Source organism: Mastigoproctus giganteus, chromosome 5 (genome assembly GCF_048544385.1).
Source record: "Mastigoproctus giganteus isolate SK-2022 chromosome 5, ASM4854438v1, whole genome shotgun sequence".
Lineage (NCBI taxonomy): Eukaryota > Metazoa > Arthropoda > Arachnida > Uropygi > Thelyphonidae > Mastigoproctus > Mastigoproctus giganteus.
In genome coordinates this window covers 238,793,213-238,812,322 of record NC_143579.1, presented here as the reverse complement: position 1 = coordinate 238,812,322, position 19,110 = coordinate 238,793,213, and the positions used below count along the sequence as shown (strand labels likewise).

The 19,110-nt window shown below is 38.8% G+C and overlaps 1 protein-coding gene across 1 annotated transcript; it reads right to left on the bottom strand.

Moving 5' to 3' along the window:
• Nucleotides 1-1,280: 1,280 nt before the first annotated feature.
• LOC150086315 (astacin-like metalloprotease toxin 1) lies at nucleotides 1,281-16,728 on the bottom strand. The gene is made up of 10 exons (XM_090374860.1): nucleotides 16,683-16,728; nucleotides 16,519-16,551; nucleotides 16,069-16,106; nucleotides 14,448-14,523; nucleotides 12,876-12,993; nucleotides 12,476-12,651; nucleotides 12,094-12,315; nucleotides 3,590-3,724; nucleotides 3,103-3,261; nucleotides 1,281-1,393 (listed from the first exon to the last, which is right to left on the bottom strand). Exons 1-10 carry the CDS (start codon nucleotides 16,726-16,728, stop codon nucleotides 1,281-1,283), a joined length of 1,116 nt encoding a protein of 371 aa, XP_090230986.1.
• Between the last annotated feature and the right edge of the window lie 2,382 nt (nucleotides 16,729-19,110).

Here is a 19,110-nt window from a genome sequence, read left to right as displayed (position 1 = left end):
AACGCCTGTCATTAGGATAGGTGCGCTCTCAAACGCTGTGTCAACACGCCGGTTGCTGAGGCTGAATGTTTTCACAGTATAGTAAGGAGGGGCTAATCTGGTTACCCCTGTAACGACCCTACACAAGGTGTCACAAATCAGTTTAACCGAGACCACTCAATGACAGTTGGCCGAGATATTCACCGCTCTATAAACCGCAATGGGGGAGGCCTAACTGGATAGAACGCTGAAGAGACCCCGGATGCCCTACGGTACTGGTGGCGTCCGCTGAAGCGCATTGATCGCCCGCTAATTCGATTTCTAGGCTTCAGGTTAAACTCGGATGTACCTTTTAGCGGGACAACTTCCGCTAATGCGCCTGGCATCTGGGGAGATCACTGCGAGGCTCCAGCGGCGGCCTGGTCGCTGAGTGACGTGTATTATCTTCGAAGCGCTAACAGGGAGCCTTCTCCGTGCGCCCTCCGATGTGGGCGAAAACCGCATTAGGCGGCCCACTAATTTCGTCAAGAGAGCCGAGAAAAAACGAGGTTGGCATATCAAAGGTGCAGAAAATATCAAATATTCAGCAACACAGTGGAGTGCACACCATAAATATACATCTCCGTTACTTCTTTCACCATCCCTGTGTCCGCCCCTGAATCCTAATCAGCCTCTCGGAGCAGCGACATCTGGTGGACTCACTCTTCAGAGAATTGCTTTAATGTGCCGCTTGGCCAGGGATCGTCTTCAGTGGGGAGGGGAGGATCCACGATGTCGGTGATACCGATAGTGGCTTTATTAACCTCGAAAGTTCCTCTAACCTCTCGAAATGGGAGTATACAAACTCTTCACACATGATTCAAGGGCGTGATTTCCTTGATAGAGGCCTGCTAGGGGCCTTCCGCGGGTCTATAATAGGTTATATATATAAAAAGTACTTTGTAGCTACTTATATAGTTATTTAGAAATCTCTTTGCAAAAATATTTATTATATATTTATTTTAACAGGCGTTTGATCTCAATTCGAGCTTCACCATCATCAGTAATTCAGTCTTGTGGTCAGTTCCTCTGTTCAGTTGTCTCTCCTGTACCGTTTCTTTTAGTCCCTCAAATTTTCAAAGTCCTGCTTCATCCACCAACGTCCCAATGAATGTATTTTTGGTGTTCCCCTAGGGCCTTTTCTCTCCACAGCCCCTGCATGGCTTCCAAAAGCAAACCACCATGTAGAATCACGTGGCCCATCCATTTCAGTCTAGTTGATCTTATTCTACTTACAATTTTCCTTTGTTCTTGGACACATCTTAATCCTTCCACATTTGACACTTTTTCGGTCCATTTAATTTTTTCCATCCTGCCCCAGCACCACATATCGAAGGCCTCAAAAGTCCCTTTTTGTCTCTCAATTCGAGCTTAGCTGAATAAGAAAAAAAACTTTTTCATAAATTAAGAAAAAAACGTAGAATATATTTTAGTGACCTGCTTAATTATAACTATACCATAAATACTCAATCTTTACTTAGAAAAATAAAAAATCCTTCTCAGAGGATTTTACCATTATTTTGACACAGAATACTGTCATCAACCATACTTTGGGACCACGTGGACTAGAGCTGCGGTCCACTCAAACGCGTATGGATTTCTTTACTTTTTCCGTTGACCAATTTGATCTGTCGAACTCGCTAAATGGTATTCATCAAAAGATTTTCATATTCACAGAATCCCTAACCCTGAATGTAGCGTCATAATCAACAAGAATAATCTTATATTTTCGCCCCAATACAGAACAGATTCTAGCAGCCCAATGTTCTTGTTATTGAAGCTCTTGGATACAACACAAATAAATCCATTTTTACCAATGAATCATTTTCTTTCATCATACGTTAGATACGTTACTTGATTAATAATTAGTTAATGTCTGCAATTTTTACATTCCTAGGAGAAATGCATCCATTCCATGAAGAGGCCTGTTTATTGGTAATGAGCCTGCAGTGTCTGTAAATTGCAAATTTGAGGTTTGTCTGCTTCTCTGGATGAAAAACCGAATTTAGATAAACTTATAAAAGAAAATCAGTATAATGCTCTATGGACCGTTGTTTAGAACAAACAGCATTCACAGGATTAGAAAGAAGTTTCAAATTATGACTTGGTAAAGTCCAAATACTCCAAAAAATTGATATGTACAGTTATATTTGAGACTACGCCTCATCTGCATTCTTAAAAACAACTAAAGAGCAAATTTTTATTTTCATTTTTTCGTTGCGCTGTCTGGAGGTGAAAAATCTTTGTTTTAAATATTTTTTTTGCAAACACATTCAAATTGTAAGTTTATTTTAAAATCTTACTAACAGTTAAAAGGAGTTCTTTACAAAAATTGTTATTACTCAATGAAAAACATTGGAAAACCTCGTAGATAATTGTTCGCATCTGTGGTACTGGGAAGACTTTGCTGTTCTTCGTTTACCGAGAGACATTGGCGAATATTTCTTTGATATGAAGTTTTCACTGATGTTGCACCCATCTAAAGAATCAACAAGGGAAGCCACTTAAGAAGAAGTTGTCAATGGCGATTGTGCCTTGGGGATTTGACCGCGGAATTACTCGAAAACCAATCTGAAAAATAAATAGATTTTTCCATTAAAACCATCCGTTTAGCTGACACAAACACAGATTTCTGGGTGCATCAACAGTTGTAATACGCAATAACTTAAGGTGGGGGTTCGTCAAAAATTTTTTAAGGGTATATTTATTGAAACAGTCCAGTCCTTAAAGGGAAATTCAGCGAGTGCAAAGGGTCCGCTACCAGGACAGAAAAGGTCCACGAATCTTAAAGGGATGGATGGGGGAGAGAAGCGCTATAGGGGCAAGAACATCTCCTTGATGCCGATTTCCAAACATTATTTCTTCTCCAAGAACTCTAGTACCAATCCAATATTCAAGCATTCTAAAGGGTAACTCGCTATTATGCATTTTATTCAGAAAAATTTCTAGGACAGTAATAATTATAAATATTATTGGTAGTGGTTCCAAGACTACTTACCGAGGTTTCGTCACTTGTCATGTTCACCCCAGTGGGGATGCGCTCCCATTTGCTGTTGCATTTGGAAGTTCTGTACACGATGCTACCTGTAAATCCGTCGAAAGCAGCGAATTCGATTGCGCTGCTGTTACAATAAAGGTCAAACTGCAAGCATCCTTTTCTCGGAAACTGTGTTTCATAGGTCATCGTGGAAGCATAGGCCCTACGACCATTCAGTTGCCCTACGTCGACGTACATGAAGCCACCTACATTAACGAAACGCAAACATGAAATTTGAAATAACAGACATTTTGGTTGCAGCTATTGAAACTAAACAAACGAAGTTGGTGGGAAGTGTTCAAATATCCTCTTATTTCGTCAAATAACTTGTTTCTTTCCAGTGGAGGAAGTTATTTTAAAGGGTTGGGGAACAATTTTTATTTACCCAATCCTGTCACTGTACAAACACTAAAATTCGTCTTGCGAAACTTTACTGTGAAGGGAACAACTCACAGGTGGACAACGCATAACTTATTGGTGTCTGTATATAAGACTTCTAATTATCAAAGACAAATAAGAGAGAAAAGAGCTTACCTGTTCTTCCAGCAATAGTGCCATGTCCGTGTAACCAATCAGCAGTTCCATTACGAGAGTTGGAAAAGTTGCAGTTATTTTGTTCAAAGTCGCAAGTGAAATTAGGCATCACTGGAGGGTCCGGTCGAGTTTCATCTACAAACAGATGCACAAATCAGTTGAGAACAAAACCAAGCTGGATTTAAAATTGAATTTAATGCAAAACATTTTCAAAAATGTGTTTAATTTATTTCTCAAATAACAACTGACATATAAGGTAGTGTGCTAAGTACAGGAGCTTTTGCGTCGAGGAACGCTTCTTGATTAGACCGGGGTTCGAGTCCGTGACCACCAAATACGGAGGATGCGGAAAGGTCAGGGAATGACCACCGCATATCCCCGGAGCAATATGGCCTTAGTTGCTAATGCTCTTAAAAACTAAATGACAACAACAGCGTCGAGGAAACCAAGGATAAAAGGCCTGTTGTTTTTCGGGTAAAAAAAAATTGTAATTTCTTCGAGGATAAACACACATATCTTGTCCGAAACTGATGAACTCAGCTGTGAAAAAATCCTATAGAGATTACTCACCTACACACAGAAACCTGTATGCTGGGTATATTTCATAATTTCAGTTGGAGACTTGGGAAGGAGGTTTCAACATCTTAGTCTCCCCCCCCCCACCTAAAATGTTCAGTTGTCAAGCTTTGTAGACTGCACTTTCTCAGCCGGTTTCTTTTTTTTTTTTTTTATTGACATCGATTAGCACGCTTTAACCAATGTGGTTGAATTTCTGAAACTTTCTAGTAATTTCTTGAAGTCTCTCTTCAAGTGTCATCTCAAGACCGGAACGCAGTATTCTGAATGGGATCTCAAAATCGTCTTATTTGTCTGGTTCTGCCATTTAACTACCTTTGCTACGTTTAAAATCAACAGGAAACCTTGCCCCCAATCAATGTCACTAAGGAAGATGAGAGGTATACGTGGCCCGGCTACCGATGCTTGAAGATCTCCATTTGCTACTGGTCAATTTTGAAATTAGTTCATTTATGACCAATTTCTCTCTTAGAAGGAAAAGTCCTTGATCCAACGAAGGATCTTGCCATTAATCTCAGTTCTCTTCAGTGTATAGATTTTCATGGGGAACCATATCAAAAGCTTTGCTGCAGTCAAGGAAAATTATATAAAAGTTGTTTTTTTTTCTTACATCCGTTTTCTGACTTCGTCATAATAATTAACTAGGGTGGTCTAGCAAGACATCTCTTTCACGAACCCATACTATGATCCATTAAAGATACCATTCCTATCGAGATGGTCCTGTATTGTATTCTTCATGTGAATACAAAAAGGAAGAGAGTCGATTAGATACGTTCCTTACTTGATCGAACTGAAAAGGCAGACGAGTTGAATAGGTATTTTGCAATCATCGTTACGCATGAAAGACCATTCGAACTACGAGGGATGATCGAAAGCCACGAGGAGTGAGTGAGTGTTAAGGAATTTTACTGATTACATTACGTGCTATAAATCTTAACTGATGTAAATACATGATATATCATTTACAGAGAAGCATATGTGAAGAAAACTACTGAAACTGAGCAAAGGTAAGCCTTCTGGAGTGGATGGTATACACATCCTGTTGTATTATGAAGGTTGTATGAGAATGGTTCATTGAGATTTTTGAATTCTATTCATATCATTGTTAGATTCTGAGGAGATCCCTGTCCCTCCCTGCATTGGAGAATCGCTAAGGAGTTTTCAGCCTACGGGATCTTCGTTTCCATTATTATTTCTTCCTAATGGGGGATTCCGCAGAGTGGAATCCCCACTCTGTGGATATTACTGTTATTCGAGGAACCCTCTGATTATCCTACAAGTGTTGCTACTTTCTAGAGTATGCGTTCTCTGGGAGATCTATTGCTGCTAGGCTCTTATGTAGGGTCTTTGGCACCATATCGGTGCAAAGATCCGACATACGAGTATTTACAATAATATATACAGTAATAGTATTGTTCTGCAATAACATTTGTGGTTGTTATTTGATATTCACATAAATATGAGGAAGGTTAAAATATAAACAGAATTGAATAGTTCGGACTTTACACAGGATAGTTCTAGAAATCTGGTAAGTTGAAGATGAATTACTAAGTGTAGTTAGTATTGAGTAGTTATACAAAGTGGACGTTGTTGCGTCCTTGGATTAAACTAGGTTACACAGCTGGTTCTTTTTGCCAGGCATGGCAACCCTATAAGAGTTTAGGCATGACTCAAGTAAGATGAGATACAGATTTTCCTGGATTGCTTTTTTTGTATGCCTTATTTTTTTGATATTTTGTAAGGGTAAATTTCAAGTTCATTAAAATATTTAGTGGTTTTCGCTGGAAACGCTGTTAAGGCAGGCAAGGTTGTTGACTTTCATCCTTAATAGAAAATTAGGATTCTCGGTACCTTCGTGACGAGTGTGGTACCTGTAACAATTCCATGTATTAACGTAGGAACATCAACACTTCTGATCAGTAATTTCGATCGTGTGACGATATTTTTTCCCAGGGCGATTAGCTTCCAATATGTCATGTCGATGTTAGTATGCAATGTCATTTGGGACAAAGTGAACGGCATCCCTCCTGGGCGGTTTAGCCATCTTAAGATCTAACCGAACAACATCGAATCCAATATTCGATGCCAAATATCTTTCCTTCGTGACATGCCGGTGCAGAGGATCAGATCTCTGAAGGGAAGAGGGAAATGGGTGTGAAATACCCATTTTTCACACCCATTTCCCTCTGCACTTCAGACACAACTTTCCGAAGGCGGTCACGTGCGGTGGCGGTGCAAGAATTTGCTCGTGTTAAGTCCTTCAGTTTTTATGTTTAAGTTTGAGTAACCCAACAACATGTGGATTGTGAACAACTCTTGGATTGCCAGAAGGGAGCCCTTTCCAATGGTGATGTCCGTTTTCATTTAACTCTTTCAGGCACCATTTTACATTTTTTGTATCGCATATTGCTTGCCTTTGGCTCGTTGCATATAACTCTTGAACCACCACTGTTAAGATAATTCGCGTACAAGGCCAAGGATAGCTCAGGGCAACAGAAAGAGCTTCTGTAAATAACGCAATAATCGGCGTCTGTTTCTGTTTACGATCCACCTCCAACAGAGCTAACTAAGGGTGAGCATTGTGTTTCCTTCTCCCTCATAGTGACTTCAGTGCGCCCATTGAAAAAATATGTAGCGTTTGTCTAAAAGTTGAAATTTTCTTACAATTAAATGTATTATTTGTGACCAGTTTTCTGGAGGCTGCTGCACCTCTTTGAATATTAAAAAGCTTAGCAAAGCAAAGAAACAAAATTTTATTTGCCTTTCGTGTACAAAACAACAACACAGCTCGAAAGAATCAACTGATCTGACAAACGCGGTTGAAGACATTCAAACTACAGAGCAAATTTTGTCTGAAGTAACGGAAACTCCCCTCTCTTTCCGCAAGGCTGCGGACCAAAAGAACTCCTCCATACTCGAAGACTCAATTCAAGACATTATTGGTTGTGATGTTTGCCCAGAATATTCCGGGTATAGAATACTAACGTCTCCCCAAGACAGCAAGCTGAAACATCACCTCTAGTTACAGTTGCTAAAAATAAGCTTACAAAGACAGCGAGTCCATGGAATCTATCTTACAGCAGTTTAGTGCTGAGATCTCCGCAAACTTCTCTGACCAATTACTTCTCATCTATAAACTAATATTCGTCCTGAAAGAAGAAAACAACCTGCTTAAAGAGCAATATCTCAAAATTCTACACAGTGTAAAGCGACTGGTGGAGAAGATGGATAGCCAGGAAAATCACATCCGCATGAAGAATAAGGGCTACAGGCCCCCTTTTTCCCCTCAGTCATCCTGTGATCAACCAGGTGTGAATATTAGCAAAGCAGTCGATTGCTCTCTGCATCGTGAGGTCAACTACACTCCCGCCACTCATAACAAAGCCATTTGTCAGTCCAGCGGTTTGGCAAGTTCAACTGCCACTCTGAATGCACAGGAAGATGGAGCGGACAACTGTCAGGGCTCTGCTGCCTCAGAGGATCTGTCCCTCTCATGTCCCATCATCATATCCTCCTCAACCTGATTTCATTTCAATCACTGCAGAGCAAATCATCAGCGAAAACATAAGAGTGAAAAACAGAAGTATCCTACAGACTGCAGGACCCCAATTCCAATAGTATTACCCATTCGCCTTTGCCAGAAACAAGTAACAACACCTCGAATGGGACCCACACTACTGGGAATAATGTTTGCAGTGTACAGCACCTTGCTTTTCTAATCGCAAGGGTCGCAGTACTGATGTTCGTAGCACATCCAACCGAGATTTGAATAGGCTGGCCAAATATAATATTACAGCCGTTCCTACACGAGAGAAGATCTTTATCTCTAGATTAGGCCCTTCAACGCAGCCTAGTTAAAAACATGTGTAAAACTGAGTTTGCAGTGGAAGTTAAACAATTAAAGACGAGGAATCCTGCTTACGCCTCATTTGTTGTCACGTGGCCAATGGGACAGTCCTCGTTGCTACTGAATTTTGAGGACTGGCCAGCAGGGTCACTGATCAAACCATACAGGGAATAGATGGATGATAAAATCAAGATCAAATAGCAGCGTGGGATGTTTTTTCCAGAACGTTCGAAGCATTTCCAACAAGTTTCCCGCGCTACAAATGCATGATGATGGCTGACTTTGACTACATTTGCCTTGTTGAAACGTGGTTACGCAATAACAGACAACTAAACATTCTCGCTAATCCGTTTGGATACAAATGTATTGGAACTGGAAGAACTGAAAAACGGGGTGGAAGAACCATGATCCTGTATAAAGATGAATATCAGTCTACAACGGAACACTCTCCAAATCAGATAATTTTGAAGCCATCTGTGCTACCTTTTTCAATGGGAAAATAAAATTACAAATCTGTGTTATATACCTGCCTCCCGAGCACACCGGAGATTCAAGAAATGAACTCCTTGCATGGCTTACCATTAACCTCAATCCAGCTGTCGATATGATCCTGTTAGGAGATGTTAACATGCCAGTTCCAAAACATACCGACGCAAAAAGAAATCTTAACTCTCTCCTTGCACAACTAAATCTGAAACAGCTGGTTACTCCAACAACTAGAGGGAATCAGCGGTTAGATGTTGTCTATTACAATACACTCAGCATTAGATTAACAGACAACTTGTTTCGGTTTAAGTCAGACCACAATCCCATAGCAATCCTCTCCAGCTACTGGCCTTAAAGCTAACAAAAATTGCCTATGAAGGCGCATCGAGGGTCATAAGGATAATCGGGAAATCCAAAAACTGGTTTACTCCACAGATAAAATATGTCTTTCGTAAAAAGCAAAGACTTTACAGGAAGTGACTGAAGACAGAACATCCTAATGACTACATTCTGTACACAAAATAGTGCTCACTTTATAAAGCTGAAAAGAGAAGCAATTACACAGCTCTATTATCAAAGCTCAAACAAGGAAAAAGGATCGTTGGTGATAACAGAAAAAAACAGAGTCTCATGACTGCCGAGCTCTTTACCGAATGGTCCAAGAAGACATTTGGACAACCTCCCGCGCCCAACCAATTAGCAACCGAAGAAAACAAGAGGAGAATAAGTGACCTCCTTCACTGAATCGCAGAAAAAGAAGAATCCGTTTCAAACTTACTAAGAAATACGCCTCTAACAATCATCACAATTACCAAAGAAAACCATAAATGAACTTACTAATAAAGCAACTGTTGGTCCTGATAACTTCCCTCTTTTCATGGAAAAAATCAGCAGCCCTTATATTATTGAGGTGTTGCATCACATCTTCAATGAAATCTTTCAAAAAGGTACTCTCTCCTGTACATGAAACAACTACATAGTCAGGCCCATTCCCAAAATAAAGAATCCAAAAAATGCCAAAGACTATAGACCCATAGCCATAAGTTGCACCATCTTGAAAATTTTTGAGAAGACCTTTCTCTCAGATCTCACCCAACACTGCTTCGGGCATCGTCCTCTGCACCTACACTCTGTCTTATCTGGAAGATCAAATGTCACAAATCTCCTTGCGACCCTTTTCCGGATGCAGAAAGTTCTCAACAATAAGGAACAGCTCGATATTATCTTCCTAGACATATCCGCAGCTTTTGACAATATCTCGATAACGGCTCTGGAACAAATTTTATCTTTCTACTTCAAAAATACAAGGCAATCTCCTGAAGATTTTATGTAGCATTCTGAAGGAAAGACGCCTCAAAATCCGTAATGACGATTTTATTGCCCATTAATCCATTTCACAGGGAGTGCCACAGGGTGGCGTTCTCTCCTCACTGTTATTTGCTGCAGCTCTGGAACCATTTTTTGCATTCCATAAAGACAACTTTATTACATATGCTGATGACCTGAAATTCTCGTCAAATCTAAAGATCTACAACAAGTTAAGCAAACAAACCAACGAGCCAATAACACAATAAATGAACCGGAACATTACCGCGACTGTATTGGACTACGTTTAAACCCGAGCAAATCTGCCCAGATGACAATTACAAAGAAAAAGAGCAGGAACGATATCTCTATGCTGGTAAGCATCCCACTGTATGCTTCACAGATTTGGTTCTCTGCCGCACCGAGCAACCTGAAAGCTTTCCTTAGTATTGAATACTGGTTCTTGAGATGGCTGAACAGCATCTTGAACCACCCATTTACTATCTCTAGAGCCATCCTACTTTACAATCTCAGCATTCCTCCCTGGAAACAGACAATTAAACTGTTTGTTTGTTATTTGGAGCATTAGCAACTAAGGCCATATTGCTCCTAGATATGCGGTGGTCATTCCTTGACCTTTCCGCATCCTCCGTATTTGGTGGTGACGGGCTCGAACCCCGGTCTAATCAAGAAGCGTGTGCTACTCACTGCTGCTCCTTCCCACCTGGCTACAGAGGAGCCTCAACAATTAACACAAGAAACATTTTCACATTAGCCAACTGCTAACAGGAAGATTAGACGCTCCCAGTATTGACGGCTTGTTTCACTCTCGTCGAGAAGTCACCAGAATTGCTGAAACAAGACATCCTCTTCAAAGCAACTTAAAAAACCTGGACAGCCTAAGTCGCTTTTTTCCAGCAAACACGATAGAACTCTTCAATCAACTAAGAATTGAACCGGAAAAGCTCTGTAACGAAAAAGTCTGCAGATTGCAAGTCTTTGCTGACTCCTATCGTCTCGTGCAATTGTAGCGCCAGCCACTCGGCTCAAAAACTACATTTAATTTCGATCCCTTTTAACTATATATTCTCGGTATTCTAGATGCCAACCTAAAATGTCAAAATTTTAAATATTCTATTATAAAATCATAATTACTCATGTATTGCAAAATTATGTATTCAACCTTTCAGGGTAAACGTCCCATGGACTTTGTAACCTTTTGCTCATTTGTCCGCTTCACACCTTAGAATGTAACTCTCACCCTTCTAGCCAATGGCTGTCCCACGGATGTCTCTTCAACAGAGATATAAGTTGATAATAATAATCTTGTTTTGGCATATTAGGGACATGTTGTGGCAACCTGGTAACTTCTGCCAGATTGCACAAAATGCCGCATAATGTTTTTAGTTTGGTGGAAATGCTCTTGGAAAGTAAGGTTCCCATAAAGTCATCTCTGCGCGGTTTTTTCAGGTTCAGTTGCATCCCAGCCGTTTCAAGGTGTTTGACAAGAAGATCTATTTCTAGAGAGAGAGAGAGAAAGAGAGAGATTTTGGCTGATTTAAAATGCTCTTTTTTCTAGCCCAATCAAACCCATAACATCAGTGGTCATCCACTTGAGCTTTCTTTTGTGAAAAATTTGCACTGGAAGAAAAGTGCTTCCAAGAATAAATCTCCAGAATACTTCCAGTGATGAATTTGAATCTAGTTGTCTTTATAGTTGTCTCTCCAATTAGCAGAGCACAAGAACTACTCAATCCATTTTAGTCCCTTCTATTGAGGCCACCCCCTTTACCTTGACCACCGAAATCTCTTTAGACACTACCCATTTTTTGACATTGGAGTCACTACCGCTATTGGTACCTTTCTGGATACAGTTTGTGTCCTTTGAGAGAACCAAGAGGAGAATATCAGTGTCCCTTGCACTTTCACCTTGTACTGCCATCTTGGAATAAATAACAGATTGCTCAGAGATCTACTTCCCCCATGGTGTATTGCTCTTCCATGATTTCCAAGCTATAAGAGTTGCCCATAATGAGGCGATCACACTTGGACTCCCATTTATATTGTGTTGTTTAAGCGTATGTCATCTTGTTGTATGTGTCGCAATTACTCCTTTGGAAAGCAGTAAAGTTTAATTTTCGTATTTTTTCCTTTTTTTCCCCCCTTTGGAAAGCAGGTTCCATCGAGAACAAACTAAAGTACTCTTGTATATTAAGTAAAATTTCGGTACTTAAAGAATTAAAGTAATAGCATAAAAAAAAGGAAAATTTATAAATCTAAATATTCTTACTAAAGCAACGGTATATTCTGTTCACACGTTTGATGTCACTATCGCTCAATCCAGGCTTTTCCGTTGACTTCAGCAGTGGCGTTCCGTCTTTGGCTTCCATGGTGAAGGACACGTCGTCTTTCGAGAAGGCAGTATTGGAGTACAGCATTAATGATTTGAAATCAAATTTGTCCACGAGGATGTTCATCCAGGGTTCCCTTTTTTTAAAGTTGTGGGTCTGATCTGTAAAAAGGTAGCAAAACTAAGAAACAGCTTAATTGCCATCTATTGAGATATTTCGGGTCAAAATTTCAAGAATTAACCCTCAGATATTTTCAAAATATATTTATTAGTCTGTTTATCGAAAAATTACAGACACTCGACTAAATTAATAGCTACTCACTCGGTTTTATGTTCCCCCAGTGTATGATGAGATATTCATCTCTGTCGGACCTGTTTTGTTCGTGATCAAATCCCAAAGCATGTCCAAGTTCGTGAGACACTATTTGGTGATAGTAGCATCCACTGCTTAGTGAAAGGACTTGTTCTCCACCTTGCATCCCTAGAGGAGAATTACACCTGTAAAAATATCAAACGTATAATTAAATAGGAAGTCTATTTAAATAGTTTGTCTTGTTTTTCCTAAGCTATCAACTTGCACAACAACAACAGATGGAAGTTTGTTCCAGCAATGAACCACTCGCTGGCTACAGGCAACTTCCACTCAATGGTGTGCTCAATATGTAGTCTTCTGAGTGTTTAGTGCAATTTTCGAGCAAAAATTTAATTTCAAATGTATTTACCCGTTTACTGGCTTTATGACGATGTAGTTCCGGTGTTCCGGTTTTTTTGGGACGAAGCGTATGCATGTGTGGTTATGAAAATCTTCCATTCCTTTCAGTATTACATTCGTGTAATTTTCTGCAAGAACAAACAGAGGAAGTTCATTCGTAAAGATCCTCTATGGATTTTTTATTTTATTTTTTAAATGATTGAAAAATTATTAAATTATTTAATAATTTTCCAACTGAGTTTAAAATTGAAATGTCCAAATTTAACAAACTTGATTTTCACAGTAAATTTATCTCATATACTTTGCACACAATATAATTAAATTTTTAAGATACTCTATTAAAAATTAGTGATATATTCGTAGATGGATGGTTCTAATAAATCGAAAAGATTCATTAGGTTCTCAAGAGGGTTCTCAAGACACAATTGAAATTTAGAAATGAATGCACTTGCAAATTTGCAATTCCTACGACTCAAGTATTAAGAAAACAGAAACCATTCAGATGTTTTTTTAAGAAGTTTCTGTTTCTTACAAAGTTTCAAGTTTCTTTTCTTGATAGCTAAGAAGCTGTGTCATTGCAGTTTCCGGTTGATGACTCCTAAAATTTGAAAACACTCACTGGGTCTCAAAAATGGAACTGCAGTATTGATGGAGAGCTCGGATAAAAGAGATTGAAGATGGGATAATTTAGATCAAGAAATTATAGTGATTTTGTTTATTCCATCTTTATACAGTTGATTGGAGATCACCCATTTCAGTGTTCCTGATGGAGCATTGTTGAACCGCACAATACGATTTCTATCCGGGAATGCCTATGGTGTGCTATCGATGAGTTATCGAACTGTGGAAACAGGGCGGCCATAGTCCCACTGTAATAAGGCAATATAAGACTGCACTTGGAATACTGTGTCCAAGTATGGAGGCCTCGTCTAAAAGAAAGACACTGAGCTTCTTGAAGGTTCCAAAGACGGTAACTCGCATGGCGAGATCAGAAAAACCGTACGAAGTCATCCTTTTCCCGACTGACTTAAATTGTGAGCTAGAGGTTGGCAACCAGGTACCTTAGAGGGGACCTGATTGAGGTTCATAAGACTCTGAGAGTGGTTAGTAAAATTAATGAAAGCAAATTTTTACTGTTATAAAGAATTCCAGAACTTGGAACCCTAAATTCAAATTACAGGGGAAGAGGTTTAGAATAGAAGCTGACAGTTTGAAGAAATTCAGTGGTGTACTGGACAGTCACCTGCGTGAGGACTGAAGCAGGTGCTCAAAAAATAGCATTACTTGCAAATTTCACAAAATTTCTGTGAAATTTGGCAATACATCATACATGTTTTGTAATGGCATTACCCTATTGCACCATCCATCTCTAACAAGCTCTCTTAGATGATGTCACGTGTTTGGAACCATGAGATTTCTTAGGAATACATTCAGAACCTTATTCAGTCGATACCATAACGATATGCAGCAGTCATCAATGTAATATATACTCATACCCATACACCGCCAATTTAATACGCTAAAGATTATAATGGTAACCAGTTGTGGATTAATTGAAACAGATTGACAAAAAGGCGCTTACTGATAGAATTGTCGATCACATATGGAACAACACCATTTGGCCAGTACTTCAAAGGATTCACAATTGCATTTCTGGTCTGTAAAAGAAAATAATGAGTGTACAGCAATCAAAATAATAAATAAAAATAAATAATAATAAATAAATAAAAATAAATAAAAAATATTAAAGAAACTGTTGTGTGTTTTTAGTAGACGTTTGCATCGATGTTCTATAAAAAGGACCGATGATGTTTTAAGTTATTCAAATTTTATTTGGCTGTTTGCTGTTGCTGGTTGGTATTTGTATAATTATACCGCGTACACGGGAGGTGAATGAAATAACTTTTGATAGAATTATGGGATATTAGGATACTTTATTCAGTTAGTAACTAAATTCCGAGAGAGAATAGGGTGTCCTTTGAGAGAAGAGGGATCTAGAACAGGCAATCCTTTGAAAGAAGAGGGATCTAGAACAGGCAGTCCTTTGAGAGAAGAGGGATCTAGAACAGGCAGTCCTTTGAAGGACTGCGAATTGAAGGTAAAGCCAGGAACGTGCAAGAAAATCAGCTGGATGATATGGTACAACGTATTTTAGCCAGTGGGGGCATTTGTAGGTTTACATTATCTAACGTCACTATATCTAGGGAAAATCTCATCAATGCTATAAATTCCCTGCTTAACAATTCTACGATCGGTCCCGATGGGGTTCCCAATTTTTATTCTAAAAATATGCAGCTCCTGTATTGTCGATGTGTTGTTGCACATATTGCAAAACACCTTGAAAGATGGAGTTCTCCAAAACACCTTGAAAGATGGAGATGGAATCATTACTTTGTGATGCCAGTGCACAAAGTAAAAACAAGAACTCTAAAGACTCCTTGCACTTTTGGCCCATGTCGATCAGTTTTACTCTACTAACCTTTAGAAAAGCCATCTTTCTTCCATCAACCCAACGGTGTGTTATGCATACCCTCTCTACCTCCATACCGTAGTAGTACAATGAAGATCCACTACTGCTAATTTGTTGGAGGAAACTCTCTTAGGAATGCGACAAGTTCCAAGTGAAAGGGCCCAAATTGATAACATATTTCTATTTGATACAGGCACGTTTTTATAAAGGCAGCTTTTGATAATCTATCATTACCTGCACTTGAAAATCTATTGAAAGTTTATTTTCGCATTGATGGCAAACTACTAACAGATTATTATCAAAGCCATTTTGAAGCAAAGCCATATAATTGTACAATATAAAGAATTTCGTTCAAAATGTCGCCCAACTTTATGAACTTGAAATCATATTTATCTAAAATAAGCGTATGGCTAAACTCTCATAAGTCTGCACAACTGACCATAACCAATAAGAAGATAAAATAGACATTTGCAGAGAGAGAGAGAAATGCAGCCGTAAGTCTTAATAAATGGACTGAGGTATACCCATTTGGAAGGAATTGTTAACGACTCTGTCCACTTTCACATTATTTTTTATTTTGAAATCGGTATATCTCATTGAACTCGAGAAAGAATATTGAATTGGAAGAGGAAGATATTACAGGTAATTTCTAGATGGAGTTGTATCACGCATCAATTTTCCACCGATTAAGACTAAAGAAAAGTTCTATTAGAATCCAAAAGCTCATACTTACCGTGGGATCAATTCCTATAATGTCTCCTTCGAACAAATCTGTAGGGGAAAATTTGGTTGTCATTTCGTTTAACACAATAATTCTAAAACGTATTGAAATTCCTCTTAACAGTGATTCAAACATAAATAATTTATTCAGCGATAGATAAGTCTGTACGTTCGAGGAATGTCTGACAAATATTTTCAGTTGCAATTCCTCATTGAGAAATGCTCGTAAGACCGTCAATGTTATCAAAATTTCCAGCTAAAGCAATGGCTATTTGAAATGCCCGGTTAAATTCCAATTTAGCGCAACCAATGAATTGGCTATTTATTATTTGGCAGATTGCTTCACCGATTTCTTGTTTTATTTTATACCGCTTAAAACATTTTTCAGATTACTCGTATATTTTTCAAGTGCACACGCAGACATTTAATTATTTTAGTTTTACGAAGAAAGAAAACAAATTACCTGGGTTTTCCATCGCAGCTTTGGTGAAGGCTTCTGCAAGAAATAAAATAAGTAAGGAATAATGCTACATTTGTGGAATGCGCATTAAATTTAAGAATTACGTTAAAGATAAGGACATACAAGAATGGATATTCCAAAGTGGTTGCAGTTTTGCGTGAACTTACCTTCCTCTTTTGTAGGAATTCTGTCCGCCGTTGTCATTCCCACCATTGCCACCAACCAAAAAATTGAACTTCGCATTTTGGAATGAAGGACGATTTACTGACCAGACTTTGTAACGACCAAATTCTTCAGCTTCTAAGCAGGATCCTGTCAGTGACAATGTCCTCTTGATAAACCACAGTATGCACTAAAATTGAGAAAATATGAAGGAAGCGAATAACTTTGCGGATGGAGGAAAACCGAACTTAACGTTTTTATCAGCTATGGTAAAAAACAATGGAGAAAGTCTAAAAAAAGTGAATTGTTACAAATTGGCAGAACTTACCAAGAGAGAGAGACTCTTTCAAAAATGCTCAATTATTTAAAATTGAATGAATTTTTTCCAGAATTTACGAAAAATACCAAGTGAATCTGGTACATTGCACGCAACGTACCAGATGGCGACTGTGTTTTAGACTATTGGGCAATCGTCTGGGTGATCGTAGTTCAAGCCTGCATGAGTGCGAAATAGGATTCTGTTTCTGGTTTTCTCTCTATCGTGGGAACTCTTCTGGTCGTCACAACATTCCAGTCAGGTCTCTGAGCAGCAGGTACCTAGTTTTAAGATGCTGCAATTTGCAGAACTGGTCTTTCGTGGTAAATGCTATCTTTTTGGATCACTGGCTTTTGTTATACCATGTTCCTAGGAAGAACCCGGTAGTATCCCATTTATCAGAAGGGAAAGTTACCCGTGCAAATATCTTCGTCGATCTTAACCTGAACACTCAAAAAAATTGACACAGATGAAAAGGTTATTTGTAAAGAAATAATATTTTGAAAAATACAGGGATCGTATAATAATAGGATATAAGATGTGACTCAATATCAAAATAATGCAATTTAATTCTTCGACTTTTTTGATTTTTGAGTTCAAAAAAAGAAGAAAAAAGTTTTGTAATTATTTAAGTTAGCCCAAAAAGCACATGTTGCGAAACCAAAAGGCTTAAGGAAGTTCTTTGTGAATCTATTATAAAATACATGCAGAATACGCCCCAAAAAGGTGAAAAGTGTTTTTCAATATTAATTGGAGGTTGTACAGTTCACACTCTATAAAAAATTTTTTCAACTCTGTCAAGACATTTTTCAGAAAAAGAAAAGTTTTGAAAGCATTTCGCGTGTTGTGCATGAATAGTCCACAATACAAGCAAGCAAAATACTGCTGCTCTTCGTACTGCTCTGGGACTAAGTGCAGATTAAGAGGGCATAGTGATTAGAGAGGTTAGATAATTGCTTTTAGTTAATTTCATGAAAGTCATGTTTAACAAATCTAATTAGCTATTTTGACAGCGTCACTCAACAGCTGGATTTAGGGATTCATTTCAGTATTGTTTATTTATATCTCAGCAAAGCATTTGACTCAGTAGACTTTATAATTTGATTTGACAATAGACTTTATAAGCTGAAACAGGTTGGAGACACAGGGAAAATCCTTATAGCGGGATGGCTTCAAGGAGGAAGGCAGGGGGTTGTGATAAATGGCGATTCCTCAGATTGGGCAAATGTAAGAAGAGGGGTTTTCCAGGGATCAATATTGGGACCACTGCTGTTTCTTATTCACTTAAATAACACCGATGAAGAGATAGGGGGCGTGATGCCTAAATTTGCAGATTATGTAAAGATTGGTAGAGTAGTTAATGATCACCGCAAAGCAGAGCTCCTTCAGAGTGACATAGGTAGACTTCAGGGATGATCAGAGAAGTGGCAGCTATGCTTTAATTCAGCAAAATTCAAGGTTCTACATGTGGGGAACAGTAACCCAAAAATAACTTATACACTTGGTGGAGTTGAACTAAAGTCTGTAGTGGAGGAAAGGGACTTGGGAGTTACGATATGGTCAGACATGAAGTTCTCCGAGTATTGTAGGCAGGTTGCAAGGAAGACCCATGGTGTCCTATTGATGATTTATCGAACATTTGTTAGAATAGATAAGATCGTCATAATCTGATTATACAAGGCTATTGTTAACCCACACTTGGAATGCTGTGTTCAAGTATAGGGACTGCACCTAAAGAAAAACATTATGCTTGTTGAAAGGGTCCAAAGACGAGTAACTCGCCTGGTGAGATCGGCAAAAGGGCGTCCATATGAGGAAAGACTTTGAATATGTGGATTGCATAGCATGGAAACTAGGCACCCTAGATGAGACTTGATTGAGGTGTTTGAGGCTCTGAGAGGCATAAGCAAAACGAATAAGGACGAAATTTTCAAGATTATAAATGATTCTAGAACTAGGGGACATAAATTCAAGTTAAGGAGGGAGATGTTTAGACTGGATTGCCGGAAGTTTTATTTTAGCCTGCGAATTATAAATTACTGGAATAAGTTAACCTACATGGGCGGCAGAGGCTGACAGTTTGGAGAAATTCAAAGGTCAGCTGGATAATTGCCTAA